Genomic DNA, 3,376 nt, shown 5'->3' with positions numbered 1-3,376 from the left:
GGACCCCAGGTGGGTGTCCCTCGCCTCATCGACTACGCCCGCATCAGGAGGGTACATGGGGGTCCTGGGGAGCTCTGGGGGGTCCTGAGGGGCTCTGGGGACAGCAGGTGACCCCCGTGGGTGTCCCCACAGGTGTGTGATGAGGTCAAGGCCTACCTGCTGGCAGACATGGCCCACATCAGCGGGCTGGTGGCCGCCAAGGTGATCCCGTCCCCCTTCGAGCACGCGGACGTCGTCACCAGCACCACGCACAAGACACTGAGGGGGGCCAGGTGGGACCCCCGGGACCCTCTTGGGGGGGCTGGGAGTGAGGGGCTGGGACACAGGGACCCCCCTGGGGGTGGGAATGAAGGAGCTCCTTGGGGGGCTGGGACCCTGTGAGCCCCTTTGGGGGGCTGGGAATGAGGGAGATCCTTGGGGGGCTGGGACTCAGGGACCCCCTTGGGAGAGTGGGACTGAAGGAGCTCCTTGTGGGGCTGGGAGCCCATGAGCTCCTTGTGGGGCTGGGAATGAAGGAGCTCCAATGGGAGTCCGGGACCCTGTGAGCCCCTTATGGGGCTGGGAATGAGGGAGATCCTTGGGGGTCCGGGACCCTGTGAGCCCCTTGTGGGGCTGGGAGCCCCTCGAATGTCCCCCCCGGGCAGCAGAGGTGGCAGTGTCCCTTTGCCACCAGGTCAGGGCTGATCTTCTACCGCAAGGGCGTGCGCTCTGTGGATAAGAAGACGGGCAAGGAGACGCTCTACGACCTGGAGGACAGGATCAACTTCTCCGTGTTCCCCTCGCTGCAGGGGGGACCCCACAACCACGCCATTGCTGCCGTGGCCGTGGCCCTAAAACAGGTCTGGGGAGGGGGTGGCCTGTGTCCCCCTGTGCTATGGGGTATTGGGGTGTCCCCTGTGCTATGGGGTGTCCCTACCTGTCCCCCCTGTCCTGTTGGGGTGTCCCCCATGCTGTTGGGGTGTCCCCCTGGTCTGATGGGCTGTTGGGGTCCCCCCCATGCTGACGGTGTCCCCTGTCCCCCAGGCCAGCTCCCCGGCCTTCAGGCAGTACTGCCAGCAGGTACTGAGCAATGCCAAGGCCATGGCACAGGCACTGCTGCAGAGGGGCTACACCCTGGTGTCAGGTGAGTCTGTCTGTCTGTCTGTCTGTCTGTCCGTCCCAGGTGCACCCTCGTGTCAGGTGATGCTCTGTCCCTGCTGGTTTTGGGGTCAGGGAGGGATGAGCTGTGGTGGGGACAAGGAAAGGTGAGCCGTGGTGGGGATGAGGTACATCCAGGTACCAGGTAATGCTCTGACCCCATGGTTTTGGGGACAAGGTGCGCTCTGGTGCTCCAGTCCTGCTGTTTTTGGGAACAAGGAGGGGTGAGCCATGGTGGGGACAGGGGTGAGCCATGGTGGGGACAAGAGAGAGTCATGCTGGGGCTGAGTGGCTCTGCCCAACCTCAGCACAGCAGTGGGGCTGTGCCAGGAGGGCTGAGGAGCAGAGAAGTGGGGCTGGGACAGAACCAGCAGCCCTGCAGAGGGGTCTAGGGGAGCTCAGGGCCCCTCACCCCTCTCCTTCCCTCCCCAGGGGGCACCGACAACCACCTGGTGCTGGTGGACCTGCGGCCCAAGGGCATGGACGGGGCACGGGCAGAGCGGGTGCTGGAGCTGGTGTCCATCACTGCCAACAAGAACACGTGCCCAGGGGACAGGAGTGCCCTGACCCCTGGGGGGCTGCGCCTGGGTGAGGGGCACGGCCTGCCCAGGGGCCTGGGGGGCATCACCCCCGCTGCTTCTCCCCTCTCTGAGTGGGAATTTGGGGATGGGCTTGGTGGGAAAGGGGCAGGGACTCAGGGGGAGAAGAATTTGGGGACCTCTTGGTCTCCAAATTTGGGGAGGTACAGTGAGGGGTTTGGGGTCAGGGAGCTTCTTGAGGGGCTGGGACCCCATGAGCCCCTTGTGGGGCTGGGAATCAGGGAGATTCTTGGGGGCTGGGACCCAGGGAGTCCCTTGGGGGGTCTGGGACTGAGGGAGCCCCTTGTGAGACTGGGACTCAGGGACCTCCATGGGGGTCAGGGAGCCCCTTGTGGGGCTGGTGTCCCCCCAGTGGTGCTGTCCCCGCTGTCCCTGATGGGCTCTGTCCCCGCTGTCCCCAGGTGCCCCTGCCCTGACCTCCCGCCAGTTCCGAGAGGAGGATTTCCAGAAGGTCGTGGAGTTCATCGACGAGGGCATCGCCCTGGCCTTGGACGTCAAGAGCAAAACCAGTGAGCCATGGCGGGGCCTCCATTTCCCCCCATCTCTCCCCATTTCCCCCATTTCTCCCCATTTCTCCCCATTTCCCCCTTCCTGGCTGCTCCTACGCTCCTTGTAATGCCAGTCCTGCTCCCCAAAAATCAGGTGTTAAAACCAGTGAGCTGTGGGGGGACCCCCATTTCCTGCCAATTTCCCCCCCAATTCCCCCCATTTCCCCTTGTTTCTCCCCCGATTTCTTTCCTCCCATTCCTTTCCATTCCTTTCCCTGCATTCCTTTCCCCCCATTTATTTCCCCCATTTCCCCCCCATTTCTCCCCATTTCCCCCCATTTATTTCCCCCCATTTCCTCCCAATTTCGCCCCATTTCTTTCCCCCCCCATTTCCCCCAATTGCTCCCCATTCCCCCGCATTTATTTCCCCCCATTTATTTCCCCCCATTTATTTTCCCCCAGATTCCCCCCATTTCCCCCCAATTTCTCCCCAGTTTTTCCCAGTTTCTCCCCATTTTTCCCCCATTTCCCCTTCCTGGCTCCCCCCCAGCCCCTTGCCATACCAACCCTTCTCCCCACGCCGATGCCAGCCCAGCTGTGGGTACCTGTGGCACGGCTGGAGCTGCTCTGCTGCTCACCTGAGCCCTCCCCACCCCAGGTAAGCTCCAGGATTTCAGGAATTTCCTGCTCCAGGACGCGGGCACGCAGCAGCGCCTGCAGGAGCTGCGGGGGCGCGTGGAGACCTTCGCCCGTGCCTTCCCCATGCCCGGCTTCAGCGACCACTGATGGGGCACAGCCCTGCTGCCAGCCTGGGGGCGCTGGGCAGGGGGCACTGAGACCCTCAGAGCCACCTCTGCCTGTCCTTTTGTCCCCCATTGTCACCCTTGGGTGCTGCGTCTTTGCGCGCGCACCCTGCTCTCAGTGTTAGGGTACAGAGACCCCCCCCAAATCCTGCTTGGGGTGGGGGGCACTGCTTGCTGCAGCCTCGTCTTGCACTTTTCTATGGGGAGCTAATAAAAGTGGGGGCAGAGCTTTGGAGCTGTGCTGGATGTTGGGGAGGGGTCCCCCAAGTGCCAGGAGCCCCGGGGGTCTCATTGAGCCCTTGGCCTGTGCCTTCCCCATGCCCGCCCACAGCGACCTGGGGGCGCTGGG

General features: G+C 63.6%; 1 protein-coding gene across 1 annotated transcript in view; it reads left to right on the top strand.

Moving 5' to 3' along the window:
* The window catches only part of SHMT2 (serine hydroxymethyltransferase 2), a 5,810-nt gene extending 2,554 nt beyond the window's left edge, over nucleotides 1–3,256 (top strand). Inside the window, exons 5-11 of the mRNA XM_005430145.2 lie at nucleotides 10–51; nucleotides 133–272; nucleotides 674–839; nucleotides 1,024–1,123; nucleotides 1,570–1,725; nucleotides 2,138–2,245; nucleotides 2,883–3,256. Of these exons, the coding sequence (XP_005430202.1) occupies nucleotides 10–51; nucleotides 133–272; nucleotides 674–839; nucleotides 1,024–1,123; nucleotides 1,570–1,725; nucleotides 2,138–2,245; nucleotides 2,883–3,010 (840 nt within the window). The 3' untranslated portion in view covers nucleotides 3,011–3,256. The remainder of the gene's footprint in view (nucleotides 1–9; nucleotides 52–132; nucleotides 273–673; nucleotides 840–1,023; nucleotides 1,124–1,569; nucleotides 1,726–2,137; nucleotides 2,246–2,882) is intronic.
* The last annotated feature ends 120 nt before the right edge of the window (nucleotides 3,257–3,376 follow it).

This window comes from Geospiza fortis, unplaced genomic scaffold, assembly GCF_000277835.1.
Source record: "Geospiza fortis unplaced genomic scaffold, GeoFor_1.0 scaffold599, whole genome shotgun sequence".
In the NCBI taxonomy this organism is placed as follows: Eukaryota; Metazoa; Chordata; class Aves; order Passeriformes; family Thraupidae; genus Geospiza; species Geospiza fortis.
This window is presented reverse-complemented; position numbering and strand designations above follow the sequence as displayed.